The sequence below is a fragment of the Plodia interpunctella genome, chromosome 24 (assembly GCF_027563975.2).
Source record: "Plodia interpunctella isolate USDA-ARS_2022_Savannah chromosome 24, ilPloInte3.2, whole genome shotgun sequence".
NCBI classification, from domain to species: domain Eukaryota; kingdom Metazoa; phylum Arthropoda; class Insecta; order Lepidoptera; family Pyralidae; genus Plodia; species Plodia interpunctella.
In genome coordinates this window covers 1453807-1476662 of record NC_071317.1, presented here as the reverse complement: position 1 = coordinate 1476662, position 22856 = coordinate 1453807, and the positions used below count along the sequence as shown (strand labels likewise).

Sequence of the window (22856 nt, the reverse complement as noted above, 5' to 3'; positions counted from 1 at the left end):
AGTTTACTATTACATACAAACTTGTCAAAACTTTCGCGTTGCATAATTATATACTAAACAACAGGTATTAAACGCGCACATACCTTCTTTATTTCCCAAACGTTTCCGGAATTTGTTACAAAGATTCAGTCGCTCAGTGACCACGGACCATTGGAAAGTTCGAAGCGTCTGGGAAATAAAAAATAATAGACAATAACAAACAAACAATAGACGTAATTTGTCTCATGTATCCTTCCAGTTCTCGCGCGGCGCGATCCTTTATTCAAATTGATGTGAGTAGGATGCGAACTTGGGACTTTGCGCTTCACTTGTCTAAATCACTGAACCACCACAGCTTCAATCATCAGTTCTATTCTAATTTAATCTAGAGAATTAATCTTGGATGCTGTCCTATAATTACTAGGGCTGTCTGGGGAGCTATGCACTCTGCGCCGTAGTAAGTAGTCTTATAAACTTAGTTATGTTTATAAATTGTATACAGAGAGATTCTATTTAAGCTTTTATTTAACTTGCATTGTGTATGCAAGTATGTTGTTTGTTCGGGTGGAATCTTGCAGATCAATTTTGTTGCAGATATCTGTAGAAGTACAGATTTATTTATTTATTGGTGCACACAACAGTTAACAAGTTACATTCTTATGGTAAAAGAAAATAATCAACAATGTACAATCCATTATTATAAGCATGTCATGTTGGTGCACCTAGAAACGTCTCCCGACGAAGGAACTCCTCATCGATTGATTGCAAGGACATGATTTTTTTGTCACGCTTTAAATATAAGATCTATCTGACAATAATAAAAGCTTGTGGCAAAAATGTCATCAAGTTAAACACTTTCATAAGACATTTGCTTGAAAAAGAAAAGACATTGTTGTTGCTAGAGAAACTAAGTCGTGGTCCACAGAGCGTGAGTAAAGAAATATGTTTCAGAAACTTGCGTATGTGTTGAATGTTTTCGAAAAAACTTAAAAAACTTTCACTGGACACCTGGCTTTAGGCCGACAAAGACAATCTCGCCTGAAACACTCAATTCCCCCATTTTAGGTCAACGCCTCGCGTATCTTTTATTAGTATTATTTAGTGCCGTCACCCGCCCCTCTTGGACGAAAAAAAAACAGAAAAAACGACCCCGTTACGCTGCCCTCCCTTCTATTTATATCGTTAAGTAGAGAATGTTGACAGACGGACAGGGCCTACTGACAATGTTTGTGTATTCAACGTTTACTGAAGTCCTTTCAGCCGATATTTCAAAAAAAATGTATGATGCATATGGAACGTTTAGGAATTTGAACATTTATCATATTCTTTATAATTTATGACCGTTTGTCTGAAGAAATAATTTAATAAAACTTTTTTTATTTTTTGCTACCTCTTTCTCCATGTCCGTGCGTAAGACAATAGAGCTAGACCGGAAAATTGGCTCATCATTTTTGAAATAATAAAAAAAAAACAATGTATGCTTTGCAATGTATGCTTACAGGCAAAACCGCAACTAAAAGCTAATATGTATGTATGTAATAAAAATATGCGTTTTCCGCAATAAACGCACATACGTGCGTTTATTGAATTTAATTTATATAAAACAATATTGTTTTAAATAAACTAAGTCATTTTTGCCATCTTGATCACATCATCATGTAATTCAAGAGAGAAGCTCTTGTCTTCAAGTCTGAAGCTGAAGCTCTTCTTGATACGACACGACGAATCCCACTTTTTTTCTTTTCATCTTTATCATATTTCCCCATAAAGCTTGTCATCAAACGAGAGTTTTCAGCGTGGGAAATATAAAATTGTGCGAGTTACCAGTGAAAATTTCATTACCCTGTAAACATTACCGTAACAGGATCTGTCTGTAGGGCTGACGCAGAATTTAATTTATTTTTATTATAAATTAGCTTGGCGTGGATCGGATGTTATAGCCCTGGAGTGTTAAGGCGCGAATCCGTTTGTGTGCAGGAATTCTTGGGTGAAATATGCACTTAGTTTTTTTAATTGACACTCTAATCATTTCGGTATAAGTTTTAGTTTCATTTTGTACTGTCAAATGTTCATTCTCATCGTTCATTTCTTCCAATTGCAGTCGCATAAATCTATCAAAAAAACTTTATCCTATGCTGAAATAAAATTTATGTCATTATTGATTTTGACTAGTATAATCTAATGCAACTGTTCATCCAGTGTGCTCGATTGCTCCGTTGTTTTAATGTCCGTCTACGGATAACGCTGTATGTTGTAAGTAATTGTATGGACTTTCCCCGTACGTTGATGCACGTCAATGTTAAAACTTATAGAGAACATCGGAGCACAAGGGAGCCGCAACGCGCTATGTCTACGCGACGTAGCAATGGAGCTTGGCTCTAATGTACAGTTGTGTCAAGTGAAACATGTTTCTTTACACATGCTGTGGTCAAAACGATTTTGTTGAATATTGACATGTTTTTGTTAATTGTTTAGGATAAAACACCACTCTGGATACAATATGTTACACATACTGTAGGCATGCATGCATCTATGAAAATGTAGTCTTTTCAAATTAGATACTTTAAGTGTAGTGGGTGAAAAATTTGTTTACTTTGATTACGAAACGAGATTACCGAGGTTCAAATTTGGCGAAGAAAAATTTGTAGATTTTGATTATGCTCGTAAAATCGTATTACGTTGAAGTGGTAACGCGGCGCCGCAGGGCTGTGTCGCTCGAGATAAAAATTAAACACTGTTTGTTTATGTACAGTCAACAGCATATCAACCTACACGAATTCATTGTAAACTCGCCGCTGTTACCGCGCTATAGAGGTTCATGCAGAGTAACTTAATGTGCTGTTGACTGTACTCGAAATAAGGTAAACAGTTTTGATATGTCTTAAAGTTAATTATGTAATTGGGATTGGGATATATAAAGACTTGGGAATGCCATTGTTGCCTATCAGTTTTAATCTCAAAACTTGGGATCTTAATCCGTCTTCAAATATGTACAATTGTTGAGTGTTTGATTTATTCACCTATTAAATAAAACTAAATTATTTGCAATACACTGAGTGGATCTTTTCAAGTGCGGAACCAAACGCCAGGAAATAGGTCTATATAACAAAATAATGAAAAATAGCTCAATTGGTCACGCTACGGGTCTGTAGGCGTAGCGGTAAGAAGGGCAAACCTCAACGAGAGATCGCGGGATCAATTACAGTAATCGAGTAACGCCATAAGCCGTGAAATATTCGCCGCACGACACCAGATACTTTGGATGTTTGTTAGGGTTGCCTACCGAGATATATACGTTTGCACTAATTTTCTTTTTCTGTCGACGCCTAGTTTTTTTTACAGTTACGTGCAGTGGAGTGTATTAAATCTGTTAGGTACTTACTTTTCTCAATGAACAATGTATTCTTTTGCGCATTTTTTTTGTCGACTATGTATTGATTTAATCGAAAGGCGTTTATATACAAATTCTTTCATTGGACCTCTTAAATAAAACTGAAGAAACATAATTATAAATCCTTATAAAGGGTCCCGATAAATTTAACAATTTATCTAGGTCTTAAATTCTTTATCTTATTTGATTTTGCAGTTAGTTTCAATCGCGTTGAGTTTGGTTAGAATCACGCAAAATAAATCAGAAGGTTAAAAAACAACTGCGGCACCTAATTTCCTTGCTGTGGGAACTATCAGTTGGCAACCCTGGTCCAGTTCTGCGTTGATATGCTCATTGCTACCAAATGAGTGATGGCTTTGTGCGGGTTTGCAATTGGCTTTCTAATATAAAATCTTTTCGCAATGAGACGCTACCAATCACAGTGTGGCATTGTGATGCGATGCCAATAATATCGCAATGTTTGTAAACATTCGTCAAAATGTTGGTTAAATCCCTCTTTAAGAATCATATAAATAATTAAAGTATTTAAAGATATAACATGTGTATTGGTTCTCACAAATCTAATCGAGTCAACACGTTAAGATGAAGTAGATATAACAAATATCAATGCACATATTTTGTGCGATGTTTTGTTTTGCCAAAACGTCCCGTACTAATCGTCTCCCATGATATCATCGACAGCGAATAAATATTCCCATAAAGTTTGATCTCTAATAAATTAATCCCAATGAAAGGTAACAAGATGATTCATTAAAGTAAAACTTAGAGCCGAAAAAAAAGTATTACTTTGACACACATCATGCATGCTTAGTTTTAATTTTTTTTTTTGTATAACATGTTACCAGGAGAACAATGTTTTTTTTTATCTATCTTACCATTAATAGGCATTCTATCACCATAATCTATACTATTCTTATAAAGAGGTAAGCGTTTGTGAGTTTGTTTGTGTTTGAGGCGGGTAATCTCCGAAACTACCGAACCGATTTCAGAAATTCTTTCACCATTAGAAAGGTGCATTATCCAAGATTGCTATAGGCTATATATTCTCTCGAAATTCCCACGGGAGCGAAGCCCCGGGCCACATTTAGTATTGCATATTTTTGACAATTTCCATACCTTGTCCAGTGCGGGTATTGCGAACTCGCACTACGACCTCCCAATGGTCAACGGAGTCAATCGAATGTCGACCTAGATTACTGATACCATCTTTTACGACTACTGATATAATCAAGTGTTGTGATATTCTTGAAATGAAGTTGGCATACATGATTAATTGTCCATATTTCTTATCATTGAATACGTATCTGCGATCACTGTTTCTATATTTATCATCATCATCATCTCTTTGTCCCGTCGCTCGTCTGTTGTCGGCTTAAAATGTCTGTACTTTCCACAATCGCTGTTCAGTGTACATTGTCAATTAATCAGTAAATCATATGTTTCTGTCATGGAATTCGTAGGTACTCTACTAGTTCCATGGTTTTTTTAGCTGTCAGACAACGGAAGTCGAATAAAAAGCTCGAAATTCCTATATTTATTTACGCGCGTATCGTATATACAATAACCTTTTATTGCACATAATAAAAATATAGGTACAGTTACAATTTTGAAACTTATATTACATGCGCAAAGGGCGGCCTTACCGCTGTAAGCAGTTTCTTCCAGGCAAACTTTTGGAGTTATACAATAAAAGAATTATAGTCTAATATTGAAGATAAAAACATTTTTTCGATAATATTATTAATATTTACAGAATCAGTGATAATACAATAATGTAACATTTGTGGACGATCATCAATCAATACTCAATACATATAATAAAATTGAAGAAAGGTCAAATTTGTACATTGGATTTTTTTTTTAATTCTTCATGGAATATACTTAGTTACTGATATAGATGACGAAAATATAATTTTGGAAATTTTTGTCTGTCTGTCTGTCTGTCTGTCTGTCTGTCTGTCTGTCTGAACGCGCATCACTCGAAATGTACTGGACCGATTTGCTTGAAATTTGGTATGTACCTTATATACCGGGTTAACATCTTAGATACATTTCATCCCGGTAAATGGTCAGGTTTCCGTAGGATAATTGAAAAACTAATTATGAATAAAAATGCCTCAGAATCCCGGGTTAACATCTTATAGACATTTCATCCCGGAAAATGAGGGGCGTCCTGTAGGAAAATTAAAATAATATTAATACTTTTTGTAGTAAATAACAGTAATAGTAAATACAAAAAAATGTTTAATTTACGTTTGTGGTTAATAAAAAACCGGGACGTAAAACGTCATGGAAAATGGGACGGCACGCGTTGCAGAAAGCGGGAGTGGGAGTAGGAGCGGGAAATGGGAAGGAAACATGTAGTGAGAAACAGGACATCATATTTTTTGCAATGTGTCCCACATTGCAAAAAATATGATGGCACAATATGTAGGAAACGGTACGGGATATTTACATTACATAGCAGGAAGCGGGATTGGACAAGTTTGCGGGACGAAACACGCAGCGGGAAACAGAACATTAAACTAAAGATGAGAAATATGCGAATTTGAATCATATACGTTTACCAGTGTTGCAGAGTACGCGATAAAAAATTACTTTGATTTTGCTATGAAATTCACGCGGTCGAAGCCGCGGGCAAAAGCTAGTTCTTAATAGAATAGCTAAACACAACGATAGTCTTTGTTCTTCATGTCTGTGCTGTGTGGTGTGGTGACCACTTCCCATAACGTGCCACTTCCCAGCACATCAACCTAACCAAATTCATTTCAAACTCGTCTCTATTACCGTGCCATAGTAGTTCATGCAGGGTAATTTGATATGCTGTTGACTATACATTAAAAAAATCTTAACGACGTTTAAAATATCAAAGTGCTGTGTGTTCTTTAAATAAATGAATATTGGGCTCAACGAAACTCTACATCGTGTATTATAGTTTTCGTTCTGAATGTACGGAACCGACAAGTCAATAAAACTTGGAAACCTGAGCACGAGTCGTATTGTGGGCCAAGTTATGAGCGGTGAGAGAGAGAGCTATCCGAAGAAAACAGTTCGGGATTCTAAGTTTTAGATTTATTCAGTAAATTTTATTTGTTTATTAATCATATGAATTATAAATATATTTATTTCTTGTTCTGTCTTTATCGCGCTGAATAATTTTTTAAAACGGTAGGATATCGAGCTGAAATAACCAGATGCAATGATTTATAATATAAAGCCATATCGCGTTTCAAATTAAATGTTTTGTTTTTTTTTTTCTGTACCATATAAATATGAATTATATTCTTTTTTCATCATGTTTGTTTAGGCGTGAAACCACGAAATTTTCAGCTGCAAACGCGGATATATTTTTATAACGAACAACGAAAATTTATATTAGATTTATTTATTATGTTGATTTGATTTATTGCTATTTATCAAGAAAAGTATTTTACTTTCGAAAAACTTGAAACGCATTCCAGAATGTTATTAATCATCGTGGTCATCATTGTGTAATGCGTCTCAAGTTTTTTTTTCTCTTTCATTATGTTCTAGTAACGCTTATTAGTATTGCGGTTAATTTCTCCTGTCTCATCTCCGCATGTTCCCGTTTTCGATCTACGCTGTGTCTCCGCAAAGCCCGGGGTCAGAGTTAAGAAATATTTCGAAGATTCAGCTGTTATTTTATTAGATTTTACAACCGCCCGTCTGCCTGACGTCAACTCCTTGGGTTTACCTACGGTTAATCCTGTAATCGCTAAAGTCTTTGAATTGCATCACGAGCCACTCGTCACAAAATCGCGCTTTGAATACCTATGCGCGGTGGATTAATCGATCCGATACATGTTTGTTTGTTTTCGTTGTTTTTCTTGTAAACATGCCGATGATCCAACTTAAGTGGATTTTTATAAAACGCCGTCACTTCAGCCCGAATGTCTTTTGTTTGTAATGTCTTTGAAAAAATAAAAACCAATAATGTATCGTGAAATGTGATTATTTTTACTATAACTGAATGTAAAAATGTTTTGTCATCTTGTACTACAAATTGGCCGAACCTGAAAATGGAACAAGTTTTTTGACATGCCATTTGTACCACTTTTTTTTTATTGTCGTCAGAGGGATCTAGTTTCATTCTACGCGTGATAAAAAACTCTTGTCCATACAGTGAACCGTTGAGGGGTCCCCTCGTTGGGAGCCGATCCTGGGTGCCCCGTCAGAGCATGAAAATGCCACTACAGCTCGGGCTGTTCTCCGTAGCTTAAATTGTAAAACATACAATGTGGGAAATTCGTCCACACGGTTAGTGAAATGCAAGATTTGTGGGATTTTGTCAAAGATAGCATTAAAGGCGTATGTGTCAATGTCATAATAAATGGAATAAAACGTGCAGTTTCCGCCCTATAACATGACCCCTCTCTTAAAATTGAAAATTCTAACTAAATGTATCTGTAAAGCTATAATTCTGTTGGTAAATAAAGTATTATTATTTAAAAAAATAACTTTCATGAAAATTACACATTCATTTGTATAATAAAAAAAACTTTATTGCGCGAAAATAAGTATACATCAATTAAAATTAATGCAAGAAAGATAGATAGACACGTACAACGGCGGACTTATCCCATATGTAGGGAAATATATTATGAAATACTAGTGGCTCGTCCCGGCTTCACTCGGGTAAAAAGATGATAAATTATACCCCTAAACCTTCCTCAGGAATCACCCTATATATTGGTGAAAACCGCATGAAAATCCGTGCCGTAGTTTTTGTGTTTATCGCGAACAGACAGACAGACAGACGCGGCAGACAACTTTGTTTTATAATATTTAAATATACATTCACAACAATTACCTTTTGAAATATATATATATAAAAAGCTAAATTAAAAACGTATGTACATAAAAGCTAAAACATTATCCTTTCAACAGTCTAGTCGGGTAGAAATTAGCTACCATCTAAGGAAAACTTGAACATCTAAAGAGCGTTCTCTGCTGGCATTATAAAGCACTTTATTTATGTTACCTTTAAACTTTTTACTTTATGAAACTATAATAGCCTTGTGGATCATTCTCAGGGGAAGGTGTGTCAAACAGCGTCGACTACGCTGTTTGAATGTAATATAATATAAAGGTATAATAACTTGTAGAGAACAGAATCTTTTCGGAACCAAATGGCTGCGGACATACGGACAGTAGGCGAAGTAATTTTTAGCGCGGACATGGAGAATTGGAGAGTGACATTGGCTAATTTTTGAGCCGTGGCATAGAAAAAAAACTGAATCTTCAATAGGTTTATGAAATTGCCCACGAAATTAAACCTCCAGGGAGCAACCAGTCAATCTGTACACCGTTAGTTCACAATTCCCAAGTTGAACCGAGTAAACAATCGTGTTTTAGTACTTGAAACTTTGCCGTCGGTTTTACACAGAAATAAGTACAACATTCGAGAAAATTGGCTCGGGAACTGGGGATCAGGAGTTTTGCCGCCAAATTTATTTATCTTGAAAGTCAAATGGATTTATTCTAAACTTCGCGCTTCGTACAGTCAGCAACATGACTTTGATGACTTATATGACTTTGGTCTCGTGGAATTAGAATTTAGAATATAGATTCAAGACCAGGGCCAATTAGAAAAAGAACATTTTCCATCATTACCCAACCGGGGTTCGAACCCGGGACGTCTAGGTTCAGAGGCAAGCACTTCACCACTGAGCTACCGAGGTCATCAATAAAATAAATGCGTGTTACGCACTTTTTCTCGTCACATTCAAAGTTAAATAAATCTCAAAGCTACAAACTACTAACATTTAGGAACGAACACTGCTATATGGTGTGACAACTAAAGATGCAGACGACCGTGCGAAATGGAGACGAAAAAGTAAGAAAGTCTGGGATGCGACGCTCAACGGCTAAGGATGAAACCGGTAATACGCTCAGATTCGAGAGAGAACCTGCTAAGGAGAAATGCCGAAATAAACTAATTTACATGCCAGTTTACAGTTTTATTACGATTAAATTTCTTTCGTGGCTTGGTCTCTTGATATGTTGACAGTACTAGTTGTTAAGGAACGTTTTAGCCTAAAATGTTTTACAATGAAGCAGTGTATGTCCATTGGGACCGCTACGGACATTTCCGTCGTGTGTTCGTTCTGTTTGTTATGAATAACAAACTTTGGGGAGCATAATTGCGAAAGTTATGTAAATTTTCATACAACAGTTGTCTTCGGGGTCGGATTAATGGCGTCGAGCCTACGAATAAAATAATAGTCGAGCGCAGAGGCGCATGAAATAATTAAATTTTAAAATTTATATATTTTCTCGTCTCTGTACACAGGATGTTACTAAATGCTCATGTACAATTAAAAACAGACGTCAGCGTACTGTCTCATTTCTCATGTATTCCTAATACGCACATTTCTTTTTTGCGCGAAGACAGGGTCTATAGCTTTCTCTGTCTACGGCAATTACACTCAAGATATGAAAGAAGAAGATAGAAATAGGAAATCCACTAGAGACGGAAACGACGACGAAGTTCAGTCTACCTACACCCATGTGACCTTGACCTTGACACGTCATCTGCAAACTAACCCTAAGACAGGGTTTCGCAAACTTTTTGTGTTCAAGGTACAATACGATAACAATTTCGGACGCTTCATAGTAAGTTTTGCCTCTTGTCCGATTCCCTACTCATGTGGTGCAACTAAGAAAACTGAACTCAGCGCTTGGATTACGGGCATGCAATATTAATCAACATTTATTAATCAATCAAACAACTTATTAATAATCAACAAAACAGTCGTACTCGTACTGACTCGTGAGCCAGACGGGGGCGGGGGGTGAAGTATGTAGATTATTAAAAAAATATAAGTATTTTTGCTACCGTATGCCGTGAGAGTTTACAACAGTGTACCGCGGTACACACTGTGCGGAACACTGCCCTAAGAGACTGATAGCGCGGAATAATTTTTTTTCCCCAGCTTTGAATTCTATTAGGGCACGTCTGAAGCATTAGCTTCAGACGTTCTTAGAATACATTACCTTGGAAATAAAATGGTGAACGGGATGGAATATTCCTACGGGTTCTAAGATCTCAGTCAATTTTCTTTTGGTCCCAAAACGGCCGCGCGAGCGATGTCCCGGAGCGTAAATAGAGTCATAATTAATTATTCCTATTAAATTCTTAAATATTTATAAAGCAAATATCTCTGCCGCGTCTGTCTGTCTATTCGCGATACACTCAAATAATACTACGTAGTCATGCGGTTTTTACCAATAGATAGACTCCAATAGATAACCAATATCATTTATTACGTTTTTACCCGAGTGAAGCCGAAATAGGCCGCTAGTAATTAATAAAATAAGTCCTATTTTTGACATATAATATAGATTAAATAACTTTAGATTAATGTGGCCTAAAATAATACTTTCCTATGACAGATGATGTTCAATATTGAAAGATTTACGATACCATCAACCGCCATTAATATACTGGGCCTTCATTACTCGTCTTTACCAAGTTTTGATGGGGATTACTTGGGCCGTCAGTTTGGTGTCTTAATTGATACGAAGTTTGACACTAGTGTCGGGGATGACCTCATGTCGAGTCGAGAACTCGAGTCCCTATCAGATAATTGTTTCTGTTCTTTGAGACGTACATAGTTTGACATTAGAGCCCTATAATATAAAATATCCTGGCGAATTAAGAACTTACTTTTTTGGAAGTCGGTTAAAAGAAAGTATAATGTCAGCCGTTCTAAAGAATTAACAAAACAAATCAATTCGATCATTTAGAGATTCGTAGAATTTCGGGACGATAAATTTGGAATTATACTCATTAATGTACGAGAAATGAAAGGAAACGACGAAAGAAACTCATTATACATGTTTTTTCCATAGATTATGTAAGTACTTGCCAGTGAGACCTAAAAGCTCTTGAATTTTAAACGATCTTTCAAGCGGTTATAGACCTTGCAAATGTCTGGTAGAAAAGTGAGCTAAAATTTGATTCTGCAACGTTGAGACGCAATCGTGTCTCTATAGATAGCTTTCTTAATGTGGTTAATAACTGGAACTTAATAATAAAGCTTTTGAGCTTTGAAACATTGAGACACGATTCTTAACATGATTAGAATCGACGCCCAGATATGTTTGAGGCATATGCCTCAACATACTAATGATATTATTAAGATCTCTTTCCGAGAATGTGTTTTTTTCATATTGTTTACCAACAAGATCAATTTTGAGGTGTTCCTCTAGAACAAGTATTTTAATAGCACTTAGTATAAAAATAGTATTATGCTGAACTGATCAAAGTGATCAATATTTTGAGTTAAAAAAAATGTCTTTTTAATGTTGAATTTAGATTTTTCTTTCTAATTGTCCCGGGTATCGATTGTTATAACAATTCGTCCAGTAGATTTTGCGTGAATGACAAACAAACATACACACATCACAAACTTTTGCATTTATAATATTGATAGGACTAGCGGTCCATTCCGGCTTCGCTCGGGTAAAACCATAATAAATTTTGTAAACCTAAGCTTCACCTGACCTTTCTCAGGAACCACACTATTTATTGGTGAAACCTGTTCATACAGAACGACGCGGCATAGTGACTTCTTTTTGTAATATGTAATGTAAGGATTTGTCAAAAAGCTATAAACCACTGACCACAGACCACAGCTGAAAAGACATGCCGAACCGAAGGAAACTCGTTGAAACAGTGTAGGACTGTAGGCCCCTTTGGCGACTCAAGCCGAGTCCCATCACTAGCGGCTGTATTTATCAGTTATGTCATTAAGATGTCTGGAGCAGTAATTATGTGAAGTTTACAATGTTAACTTGGAGTCAGACGTTGGTGTTTGTTTTCAATGTCTCTGTGTCTCTAGTGCGTGATAAAATTAAACATAACATATAGCTACTTGACTATACATACATATAAATAGTTTAGGTAGGTATTTATTTTTATTGAAATACAGACGTTAAAAATCTATAGCTTTTTACAATCCGGCTCGAAGGACCACAAAGATTCAGTCCACTAAATACCTAGGGAATTAGTTAAGATGATGTTATAAGATTTAAAGAACCATATAACACTAAACTTTTTATGTACCGTCCTCTACGTTCGTTAGAAGGGGTCTCTATCTATGATAATCATAAAAAATTAAGCCATAATGTAATGTAGCATACCGATAGTATTAATAAAATAAATTGTTTTCAACTTTAACGGGAAAAACACATTATTTTTTGATTAACCAGCGCCATTTCTCGCGTCATGCGCACGCTTAGATAGCAATAATTAAAAAAAAAATAGGGAAAAAACAACGCAAATCCCTGATAAACAGGAAAAATCCTTGATGGGACAGGACCTAATTAATGGGACTATTGAAGCAGGCATGTCTATACAAATGCCCGTTTTTTTATACTTTTATATATAGACAACTGACGTTCTTTTGGTGCCTCTTAGTGATGCAATTGCATCATCGGTAATAAGGTTTTTACGAAAATTACATTTTTGACACAAGCTTTTATTGTTGTCAGAGAGATTTTATTGCATCCAATGCGTGACAACAAAATCATGTTCGTGTAGGAGTTCCCGGGAGCCGTTCCTGGGTTCACCATTCGGTTATTCTTAACATAATATCGTGGTAATCTAAACGAATCGTGTGTACAAAATTTCAGCTCAATTAATATCGTGGTAATCTAAACGAATCGTGTGTACAAAATTTCAGCTCAATCGGTATTTGCTTCGAAAACGAGTTACAAAATTTCACCCGAACATATTGATAACATATTGATTTACCTATTAATCATTGATTAATTAAATTGACCTTTTGCCTACATAATATACAAGATATACATCAGCGAATGAGCTGCGCTATAATTTAAAATTTCCTACAATGTATATGAAATGCATCGTTTCAATTATGAAAGTGACACGATCCCTCGAGATATAAAGTTGTAATATCAACAACCCACCTGAATCCATAGGAAATTGACCTCTATAACCGCCTCATAGAGGTCAATGCATGACTTAACATGCATTTGACTGTCCCTGTGTGCTGTTAGTTAATTAATATTTAATTCAGCCGATTGCCCAGGGAGGTTCTCTGCCAATTGCGACAGTTTCATATGCAAATTGTACTGGCGGCTTTAGCATTATGTATCACGTGTTATCTGTGACGATCTCTGTGGCGTAGTGGCCACCTGCTATCTGGAGGATTGGATCACAATTTTTTTTATTTTATATTAGGACAAATCACACAGATTGAGCTAGCCCTAAAGTAAGTTCGAGACTTGTGTTATGGGATACTAACTCAACGATACTATATTTTATAACAAATACATATATAGATAAACATCCAAGACCCAGGTCAATCAGAAAAAGATCATTTTCCATCATGACCCGACTGAGAATCTAGCCTTCGCCTTAAGGAAAATAAAAGTAACACATTGTTAACAGTAGTGCCTTGATGGGCCGGATGTGTGAAATCCTGGCCAAAAATGTATTAATAATTTAATTGGCATATTTTCATCGTTAATCATAACCGTGCACATCACATGTGGCGCCGCGCGATACCATATCAGAGTTAATCCGCTAATTATGCCGCGATAATAACCGACGTTTGATTAGTTTTACCGTGTTTTTAATTAAATAGATATATTTTTTTTACCTTTCGATGACGTACCAAATTCAAATTCAAAATTCAAATTCAAATCATTTATTCAGAAATTAGACCTTCACAAGCACTTTTTCTCGTCAATCTTTAAATTTATAGTTATTTCTCACAAGCTAGAAACTACTGGCATTTCGGAACGACCACTGCTGAGAAGAAATGCCGAAAGAAACTCATTTGAACAGTGTTGGTCCCTATCATGCCAGATCGGCTTACCATTATTGTTTCTTACAATGGTTTTTTTTTTACCCTACTCCTGCAAAGGTGATCCCCATATTTTTCCACTCATCTCGATCCAAGGCAAAGTCTGGCCATACTTTCAACTTTTGTTTTCCGTCATCAGCTTAAAGCATCAAGCTGACATTTTATTTTAACCAATATTTGAGTAAGTTTTAATTCAACCATTTATGTATGTATACCTTTTTTATTTGCAGTTCTTCGCCATTTTTCTCTGTCTGGCGTGTACCTTTCCAATTATTTGTTATGTTGGTCCAACTATGAATGCGTTGCTCCTTCGCCTTTCGTTGCGTTGTTGTAGCGCGTTACCGCTCCGTTGTTTTACATAGTTTGACGTCGATGCACCATTCACTATCTCGTTCTGGGGCGGCATCTTTCGCCAGCCAGTTGGGATCCATTATGTGGCTGATGTTTACCCACCTTTCTTCCTACATCTCAGGTTCTTTAATTAACCTCGTGATTAAAAATTTCACTCGTTTGTACCCGTAATTCGAAGTTTCAACAGTTTCATGGAGATTTTGTTATGTGAAAAACATTTTCATAACTTTTTACATTGTAATTGGCAACCCTTCGGAAGCTTCCCCGAACGCCGATACGCGTGGGTGTAAGCGGGGTTTAATATAAAAATAAAGAGGGCTGAAGGTAGGGTTGCCACCTTTTAATAACAAATCCGCAAAATGGCTGGGCTTTTCTGGCTTTACGAGTAGATTGTCATCGCTTTTGGACGTATTGTGTGTGTCACTATTTTCTATTTGGAATGTAAAATTCAGCAGAATTTATAGTCTCTTATATAGTGTTTACGTCAATAAATAATCCTATATTGAATAAAGAATTTTGAATTTGAATATGAAAAAGTATAGTATCCCACTGTGCGGCCTGTGGTCCCCGCCTTAGAGTGAGACTGCTCCATATCCGTGGTGACTAGAGCGGCATAGTTAGCTGAGAGTCAATAACATTATTCAAATAGGGCTGAAGTTAGGCGGTTTGCCGAGAAATGACAGTCGAATCTTTAAGAGGCTACAACAGCAACCCTAGCTTAAGGTGTTTATAGCCATGGATTTATAAGGAGCACGGCAAATATTTTGTTTTTGTATTGATCGTCTTATTATATTACGACTAGCTTTTGTCCACAACTTTGTATGTGAGAAAGAATCCGTTTCCCATGGGAATTTCAGGAAATCCCTTCTTAGTGCTCCCCTACTCTGTCCTAGGAACCTACACACCAAATTTCAGCTTTCTACGCCCAGTAGTTTCGGATGTGCGTTGTCTGTCAGTCAGTCACTCAGTAACGCAAGAGTTTTATATATATAGATCTTGTGAGAGTGAAACGTTGCCCAGCAGTGGGACACATCAAGAGCCTAATAAAAAAAAGCTTGTAAGCATTGAAGTTAACAGAATCGAAAGATTTTCGATTTTTTTAAATTACATCGAGTGTAAAAGGAATATGTAAATAGTTGATCATTCTGGTATTTGTGTCAATCGCCGGCGCGTTACGTCTACGTACACAGTGCGTCATATGAATGATGTATATGTAATTATTGATTTGCCTTGTGGACTTATAAAGCAATTAATTACCCACGCAGCTGTTATTGAAATGGTAATAAAATTTTAGTAATTCTGCGGTCGCTATGTATGCAGTTAACTGTTCCTTCGGTGGTCTGCGCTTGTGGGAATTTTGTGAAATATAAATAAATAACCGTCCAACTCCTTAGGGATGGAATTATTTCCAAAAATCAATTCTTTACAGACGCCTCTTAGTCACAATCTGCCTTTCTGCCAAATTTGATCTTAATTTTCCTAGTAGTTTTGACATTTCGTGATGAGTGAGTTAATGTTTTTTGCTTTTCAACCCCCGACGACAGAAGAAGGGGATTTATACGTTTAACTTGTCTATGTATCTGTATGTCTGTCCGTGGCATCGTACGAGCGAAACGGCTGAACGGATTTTGATATAGTTTTTTTTTATTTGAAATATAATTCGACGACGACCTCGGTGGCGCAGTGGTAAAGTGCTTGCCTCTGTACCGAGAGGTCCGGGTTCGACCCCGGTCGGGTCATGATGGAAAATGATCTTTTTCTGATTGGCCCTGGTCTTGGATGTTTATCTATATATGTATATATTATAAAATATAGTATCGTTGAGTTAGTATCCCATAAAACAAGTCTAGAACTTACTTTGGGGCTAGCTTAATAATCTGTGTAATTTGTCCTAATGTCCTAATAATTTAATCCAGATACACTGAGATTATATCGATTCTATACATCGATCGATTATATACATCGAGATACCCTGCGCTCCTTGGTCTACTCGACACCATGATAAATCCTTATCCTTACATATTATAAAACAATGTCATCTGCCGCGTCTATCTCTCTGTCTGTTCGCGATAATCTCAAAAACTTTGCACGGATTTTCATGCGATTTTCACCAATACACGTGTGATTCCTGAGGAATGTTGAGGCGTATAATTTATTATGTTTATACCCGAGCGAAGCTGGGACGGGCTGCTAGTTAATGATAAGGTGAACTTTCGAAACGCCAATCCCGAAAATCTCGAAATCATTCTCTGCCCCAATACTCGAGAAGTATTTCAATTTATCATTCGAAATAGTTTAGCATAAATACATAATGTATTACGTTATAAAACAATTTTGCGGTACGTTTTATCACTGGCCAGGCCAGTGATTTCTTTTTAATGTGCCCAGTATTGAAGTAAAGCAATAGATAGCGAATAATCCACGAATAACCGCAAATCACTACATAGTAAAAAACAAAGTCGCTTCACGCTGTCTGTATATGTCTCTATGTATGCTTAGATCTTTAAAACTAATATATTTTGGGTTAAAATGCTGGTATGTCTTTCTCAATCTCGTTTCGGATTATAACTCTGCAGCCTTAACGATAAAGGAAGCTGATATGTGTATTACGCACTTAAAGTTTTATATATTGATATACTCGGGTCTTTTAGTGCGCGTAAACAAACAATCAAACGTGATATTAATACTTTCTTTAATAGGACCTCGCTCGCTGTTGAATATCGATATAATATTTTGTATGCTATACTAGCTTTTACCTTTACATTTACCGCAGAAAATATTCTTTTTTCCGGAATGAAAAATAGCCGTGTCTTTTTCGGTTTAAGGTATTCTTAACCTCGTATATGGATGATTGTTTGGGTACTTACTAATCTAAAAAACTTAATAGTAGACTGATAAGCAGATATATAAAAAAATATACAGAGACAGTATCACGTCTTTACATCTTACGGGGTAGACAGAGCCAAGAGTTGCGAAACACTAAGGCTACGTTTAGCTGTATGGTAGTCTGTGGAATTGAGATTGAAGTTGGTTGCTAGGCCATCGTCTATATGGAAAATCTCCAGTTTGAACCCCGTTCCCTTGATTGACTTTTACCACCTGCGCCGTTACAGCAATTGTTAAAGAAATGGGAATAGGGTTTCGTTTTGCTTCGTGTTTCCAAACATTACAAATCTTTCTGAATTATTCCTACCAAAGTTTTTTATGGAGTAAGTGACGGCGGCGACTGTACAAAAAGTTAGGACAATTTTCGCAGGATTCCTTAGGGGCGTGTGTTATGAAAGGTAATTGTACGAAATAGCCCTCGGCCGATATATTGAAGCCGTTGGAAAGGAGACCCTTTTTCCTTTAGCACTGTAAATTATATTTAGTTGGGTGCCTATGTTACGCTGGGTATACATTATCGCGATATAGTTTGCCGAACTATGGCAGTATCGGTGTAAATCGCTGGTCTTTCGTTGCGGTAAATTAAAGCGCTCTTACAAACTACGCTATGTTCAGTTCATGCATTCGCGTTCTTCTGAGTGCGGCGTTAGTTTGAAGCAGCCATTACACAATTTGGTAGTTGACTTGATAATGCTTCGCGACTACCAGTCATCTAACGATAGTGGAAACCACAGTCAGGCAAAACAATTTCGTTCTTCTAATTAATAAAACGGCAAGAGTCCAACGGCTAGGACCGGCCGCCTAAGATGGAAAGGTTCGAATCCCACTTGAATACCAATCTGACTCATGTGTATTAGTTTTCATTGGCCACTTATTTCCCGTTAAGGAAAAAAATTGTCAGGAAACCTGCACGCTGCGCTGGTTGACATTAAGTTCACTAGTGTGTAAGTTGTTGGTAGGTAGTCGTAAAAGTCATGTAAGATGCCTTTTGACGTTTTTAATAAATTCTGACACCAATGTTAGCAATAACACACTCTAAAAATAAAAGAAGAAATATGGCAAGCAACGGGGACAAAGACGCTGAAATATCGTGTCCCTCATGTTAAGAAATAAAGGCGGGCTATTGCCGTCTCATGTGGCTACGCTAATACGTCTATAGTTTTCTCTGTCTTCGACCAATGTGCAGGTTCCCTCGTCAAGTTGTGTCTTCATCGGATGTGTATCAACTTTATTATTATAAGCGATTGATAATAAATCAAGTAATTTGCCGGCAACTCCGGCAAATCTGTTTGTTTAGCAACCGTCGATGTTTGCAACACTTAGTGCTGTATAAATGTTTTTGTTCCATCGTATCAATAAACATTGAGACAAATAGAACAAATATTGTCAATAAATTGAGGCTGTCACAGGACGCAGATAAACGAAGATTTAGTTGCGAAGTTTAGTTGTATCGATTGAAATGTTTTGGCTTTGTAAACAGAGAAAACAGATCTAACTTCCATTTCGTTCATAACGAGCGTTCATACAAGAAAGAAAAGCACCGGCTAAAACTACACGAGGAGAAAAGGGACAGCGTACTAATATTTTTAGTCTCTGATCGTGTGGCCGGTTTTACAACGTTCAATCATCTGCCGAACTGAATGAGATGCGTCGGGAAAAAAAATTTAAAATGCTCAATATCTCATCTGACTACGTTTGCTAGTCATCTCTAGTTTACTTTGTTTTTGGTATAGCCACAATATCCAGACTTCGCTTCGCTACTTTTTCTTCTCCATTTCATTTCGTGTTAATATGTAATATTGCCTATATCCACTTAAATTGTATTTAACGAATCGGTTATTATAATCAATCAAAAAATAACTATTGTAAACATTAACAATATAATACATGTACGATTATATTGTGAGAGACTGATGTCTGTCTGAACTAAGCAGTTGCTTGTATCTCAGAAGTGGGATATAAATGGCCCAGCCCAATTAATAATATGGCATTTTCCATTGTTTCAGATGTAGGTTACGACTACGTAGTAGACCAGCAGCCGATCGGCAAACTCCTGTTCCGGCAGTTTTGTGAGAACAGGCCTCAGTACCACAAGTACAACAGCTTTCTCGATGCGGTCAGTGCTCTTTTCTTATCCAACATTGGCTCAATTTGTGCACAGCTACAATGAAAGATACACAGATGTCACGAAAAGGGATTATTACATTTTCCGTACGGCCACTCTTTACCGGCACTCGTCTGCCTCAGCCCCGCGTATCGTCACAACTTTTGTCAGAGAAACGTTAATGAGGCGTCTACTCTTTGTTTTTGCTTCGTGGGCGTCACTGACCACGCGACTGCATCAGCATTAGCATAACTAAAGACAACTGAGAGCTTACGTAGCCAAATGAGATAGAACATTTCCATACAGCTTTCAGCCTATCTCATACAAAGAGGTTGTAAAACCGGGCAGATGTTTAGGGACCAAATATACATATTAGTGCTCTGTTCCATTTCTTATCGTGTTGTTCTAATAAACGAAACGAAAATATAACGATTCTCTCTCTTTCTAATCACCGCATGTTTCCGGTTTCGAAAATAATAACCTTAAACTTTGAAGTTTCTCTGGTAGAAACACAGGGAAAAATATACGCTTCGATAAACGAAAAGATTCTAAGCGACATTCAGTAGCCCAACAAGGTAGTAAACTCCTCTCTCCAGTAAAAGTGTCACAAAACAATCGAAATATGTTTGCCAACTTGCTATAGAAGAAAATAATTTATCTTCATTGAAAGTTATGTAGCGCGTTCCTCGATACCTCCCGCGCAAATCTCAAAAGTTGAAAGTCAATAAAGGGGATTGAAAGTAAACACAAGGGATTATTCTTAATCTTAAATGGCTGTAATTCTTAATCTTAAACCCGGCCTCATCTTAAATCTTTGTTAAGCCTTCTGAGATCCTCTTAAATAATGAATGCCAAATCTACTCCCATATTTAGCCGATTAAGTTAACAGTTAGACTTTGGAGACTGGCTATTTTGAATTAGACATAATTTTGACTATAATTAATTTTATCAGACTATAATTAATTTGTTTTGCAAATGTAACTTGCTGAAAAATACTTCATATATTTATAAGAAACTAGTTGTTTCCCGCGATTACGCTCGCGGCAAAAGGTAGTCTATGCCACTCCGCACTCCTCTAATTATTTGCTCACAAAAAATCACCTAAATCCACTCGTCCGTAATAACGTGAAAGAAAGACAAACAAACACGTCCATATGAACGATATAGTACGGAGGGGGAAGTGAGGGTTTGAATTTCACTTCTCACTATCGAATCGATTCGAAGTGAGATCCAATCACATCGTGGTGTGGTTGTCGTTACGTCACAATACCGTACTTCGCCCACTTTTTTTACATTTAATAAAAATAAGTTCAGTCGTTTTTCAGTGTTAAAGTTAAAATATAATCGTTATTCTGACGGCCGCTGTCCCAGGTTCGATCCCCGATCAGGACAGTGCGTTTTCAGATTGACCTGCGTCTTGGATGTTTATATACTTGTATATGTTATAAAATATATTATCGTTGTGTTAATATCCCATAACAAAAGTCTCAATCTTGCTTTAGATCTAACTCGATCTGTGTGATTTGTCCATATTATATATTTATTTATTTATTATACCTACTAACTCTCGCATTTATAATATCAGTAAGAATCGTAACAATTGACGAGTTCTCCATTGCTTCAGTACAGACGGAGAAGTATGAGGTGGAAGTGGACGAATCGCGAACAGCGCTCGCGGGCGAAGTGTTCGCGAGGTTCCTGACCGATGATGCAGACGCTGTGACCGACGTGCTCAGCTCCAGGGTCATTGAAGAGGCCAAGAGTTCCTTAGAAGGTAACTGAGAAAAAAAAAATTTAGCCACAAGGTTACATCTACAACGCCATATTAAGCGCTGTTCCCCTGGCAACAATTAGCCTAGTTGGCTGATCTTGCCTTTGTGGTGGTCGAGCTTATAACCTCACTCCCGCTACAATCTGTTAGCTACATCAGATACAGCAGTATATTTCAGCAGATCTTTCACGACTATGAGTCCAGGCCTTCGAAAGTTGCTCTTCAGCATATAACTAGCATTGTATGTGGTGGAAATGGACGAATAGTGAACAGCGCTCGCGGGCAAAAGTTTTGACTGATGATGCAGACGCTTTGTCTGACGTGTTCAGCTCCAGGGTCACTGAAGAGGCCAAGAGTTAATTAGAAGGTAAGATCACTTTATTGTAGCTCTTGGAAAGTGCCAAGAAAGACGATAAATGTAACTGAGATAATGATTAATGAAGCCACGACTTTTATAGAAAAATTAGTTTCGTACTGGTGAAGGAAATTCGGAAATTATTAATTAATAATTACTCCATACACAAACTTACAATCACTTCCTATTTCTAATATTTGTGTAGAAGTATTGATTTACTTGTAATTGGTGGACTTAAATTGTCTTAATAAATGTATTATCTGTCCACAGGCGGCTCCAAAGACATATTCGCGGAATGCATCAGATGCGTGAAGAGTTTCCTCGCCGGCACTCCGTTTGCGGAGTTCGAGCGTTCGATGTACTTCCACCGGTACTTGCAGTGGAAGTGGCTCGAGGCGCAGCCGGTCACCCAGCACACGTTCCGGATGTACCGAGTGCTTGGCAAGGGCGGGTTTGGCGAGGTGTGCGCGTGTCAGGTAAGATCATAATTTCCAAAGAAAAAGAAAACAAAAGACAACGAACTTTTGTGATAAAATGAGATTTCCAGAACATTATATATACATTATATATACATTATACATACATATATACCGAACGAAGTTCGATTTAATATATATATTTTTTAATTCTAGGTGCGAGCGACAGGCAAGATGTACGCGTGTAAGAAATTAGAAAAGAAAAGGATAAAAAAACGCAAGGGAGAGGCGATGGTGCTCATCGAGAAGCAGATCTTGCAGAGGATAAACTCGCGGTTCGTGGTTAACTTGGCGTACGCGTACGAAACGAAGGACGCCTTGTGTCTCGTTCTCACTATTATGAACGGTGAGTGTTGTCTCCCTCCTACCTTATTGCATGATGGTGATCATCGAGAAGCAGAGCAGTATAAACTCGCCTTCAAGAAAAGAGTCTATCGCTTTCTTAAAATGCGATAACGCACCTGTGATCGCATGCTCGTCTGCCTACTTCATGCTATAAAAATGCACATTAATTCCTCATTAAAACACATCTTGTGTGATTCGCTTTGAACCTTGTCTAACAATCTACTATATACATACTATTTGCCCGCGGCTTCGTCCGCGTGAATTTCCTACGGCAACATTTTATTTTCCGAGATAAAAGGTACCCTATGTTCTTCTCCATACTTCAAACTATATGTTTGC

General features: G+C 37.0%; 1 protein-coding gene across 1 annotated transcript in view; it reads left to right on the top strand.

Annotated features, from left to right (window-relative positions):
* Gprk2 (G protein-coupled receptor kinase 2) overlaps window positions 1-22856 on the top strand; it is a 65600-nt gene that overhangs the window by 27720 nt on the left and 15024 nt on the right. Inside the window, exons 3-6 of the mRNA XM_053763889.1 lie at window positions 19473-19582; window positions 21200-21344; window positions 21967-22172; window positions 22329-22518. Of these exons, the coding sequence (XP_053619864.1) occupies window positions 19473-19582; window positions 21200-21344; window positions 21967-22172; window positions 22329-22518 (651 nt within the window). The remainder of the gene's footprint in view (window positions 1-19472; window positions 19583-21199; window positions 21345-21966; window positions 22173-22328; window positions 22519-22856) is intronic.